Source organism: Leucopleurus acutus (genome assembly GCF_964270905.1).
Source record: "Leucopleurus acutus genome assembly, chromosome: 15".
NCBI lineage: Eukaryota > Metazoa > Chordata > Mammalia > Artiodactyla > Delphinidae > Leucopleurus > Leucopleurus acutus.
The window spans coordinates 72,730,923-72,733,410 of NC_139157.1; the positions used below are offsets into that span (position 1 = coordinate 72,730,923).

At 47.0% G+C, this 2,488-nt stretch overlaps 1 protein-coding gene across 1 annotated transcript; it reads right to left on the minus strand.

Moving 5' to 3' along the window:
* Positions 1 to 429: 429 nt before the first annotated feature.
* Positions 430 to 1,645, minus strand: LOC309971865 (GTP-binding nuclear protein Ran-like). Its single transcript, XM_082855268.1, has one exon. It carries the CDS (start codon positions 1,608 to 1,610, stop codon positions 960 to 962), a length of 651 nt encoding a protein of 216 aa, XP_082711394.1. The 5' UTR covers positions 1,611 to 1,645; the 3' UTR covers positions 430 to 959.
* Between the last annotated feature and the right edge of the window lie 843 nt (positions 1,646 to 2,488).

Here is a 2,488-nt window from a genome sequence, read left to right on the forward strand (position 1 = left end):
TGCCGAATCTGTTGACCTTAAATTAAAGAGAACAGTCACGTGGGCCTCACCTAATTACACAAGTCCTTTAAGAGCAGAGCATTCTTCCTGCTGGTTGTAGGAGAGGAAGCCAAGGATTCAAAGCATGGGAAGGATTCAACATGCCATTGCTGGCTCGACGACAGAATGGAGGGCAGCCCTGACTGTCAGCCAGCAAGGAAGCATGGGCCTCAGCCCCATAAGTGCCAAGAAACTGAGTTCTTCCAGCCCGAGTGAGCTTGGAAGCGCGTTTCTCCCAGCCTGGCTGACACCCTGATTTCAGCCTTGTGATACTCTGAGCAGAGACCCAGCCCTATCACACTGGACCTATGGAACCAGGATTGTAGACTCTAGGACCAGCTGGGTCTATAGAACTGCGATCAGTGTTTCAAGCTGCCAGGTATGTGGGGATGTGTGATGCAGCAAAAGAACATGCTGCACATGCACCCCAGGCCCTGTCTTCTCTCTTCCTCTCCTCTGGCCTGGGGTCTCTGTTTCCAGTTTGGAGGGGAAATCAGAGAGCGTGAGGGAAGCCTGGGCAACCTTACTTCTTCAAGACATTCTCTCTCTTTTTTTTTTTTTTTTAGATATTTGAAATACAACTTTATTCTGATTCTAAACGAAAAGGAATGGGAATGACAGTAAGATTCCACCACTGAATATTGTGATGTGACTGTAGCAGTCTTATATTTGAAACTCAAGGAGGAAAGAACTGTGTTCCAAAACACCTAAATATGCAGGTCCAAAAAAATGAAGGTTTGTTTTTTTTTTTAACTGCCACATTCACTCCAAAGCCCATTCATCTCCTTCAGCATCCCAAACATTAAGCACATGTTCTGCTTAGCTATATAATAAAGTGGCAAACATGCTGCACCACTGACATCACAGGACAGTTGCCTATAAAACTAGACTTCTGACGCTGGGCTCCAGCTTCACTTTTCTCACAGGTCATCATGTTCATCCGGGAGGGCAGTTGTCTGAGCAACCTCTAGATCGTGCTCGTACTGCGCTGCCAACGCTGGGTCCATGACCCCCTCTGCTGGGGCGAGAGCAGGCATGGCGACGAACTCCAAGTTAGGGTCTCCGATCGGTTTTCTAGCAAGCCAGAGGAAGGGCTTTTCAAAATTGTAGTTACTTTTGGCAGAGATGTCACAGTACTGAAGATTCTTCTTTTGGTGGAAGACAATCGACTTTGCCTTAACCTTTCTGTCCTTAATATCCACTCTGTTGCCACACAACACGATGGGGATGTTCTCACACACTCGTACCAGATCTCTATGCCAGTTAGGCACGTTCTTGTAAGTAACCCTCGATGTTACATCAAACATTATGATGGTACACTGAGCTTGGATGTAATAGCCATCTCTCAGTCCACCAAATTTCTCCTGGCCAGCTGTATCCCATACGTTGAACTTAATGGGTCCCCTGTTGGTATGGAACACAAGGGGATGGACCTCAACGCCCAAGGTGGCTACATACTTCTTCTCAAATTCACCAGTCAGATGGCGTTTCACAAATGTAGTTTTCCCAGTACCGCCGTCCCCAACCAATACGAGCTTGAACTGCACTTGGGGCTCTCCTTGCGCAGCCATCGCGATGCTACTTCCAGAAGCGTCTCAGCGCCCGTCTGACTCAAGACATTCTCTTTACAACCTCTTCCTCTCACTTCTTTCAAAGCCCAGATGTGGTTTTCTGTTTGTTTGTTTTTTGATAGGTATCTCATTTCCTTTTTAAAACTTTTATTGGCATATAGATGAGTTACAACGTTGTGTTAGTTTCAGGTGTACAGCAAAGCAGTTATACATATACATAATTCCACTTTTTAAATGTTTTTTAGAATCTTTTCCCATATAGGCCATTACAGAGTATTGAGTTCCCTGTGCTATACAGCAGGTTCTTATTAGTTATCTATTTTATATATAGTAGTGTGTATATGTCAATCCCAGTCTCCCAATGTATCCCTCCCCCCACCCCGATCCCCTGGTAACCATAAGTTTGTTTCCTACATCTGGATGTGTTTTCTTAAAGAGACTTCTAGAAAGCAAAATCCAGGGAGGCCTGCAAGCTGCATTTCCCCTTCTCCATCCTCCAGACACACTCAGAGCTACCACCTGTTAGCCCGAGACAATAAGATCTGAGCCTGCTGGAAGTGAGGAAAGAGAAGTGAGGAAAGAGAACACACAAGGAGGGGAAAACACTCCACGGACTAGTATCTTCACATACTGTTCCTTCCCAAAGCTTCGTCTCATGGCCCTGCGGATCTAGATGTGACAGAGGCAAGTTTTCCAGCAGGGACACCAGACGCAGCATGTGACCAAGAGACAGCCCGCCCCAGCCCTCGCCTTGTTACACTCCCCAAGTGGTGCAGGATGAAATGCCAGATCAGCCTGTGGGAAACAGAAAGGAAAGCTGTGTCCCAGGCTCTGGCTGGTGGGCAGGGCACCGACACGGAGCACTGCCCTGAGGGTGG

Coding starts and splice junctions, on each gene's coding strand:
- LOC309971865 (XM_082855268.1), bottom strand. CDS start 1,610: ATGGCTGCGCAAGGAGAGCCCCAAGTGCAGTTCAAGCTCGTATTGGTT.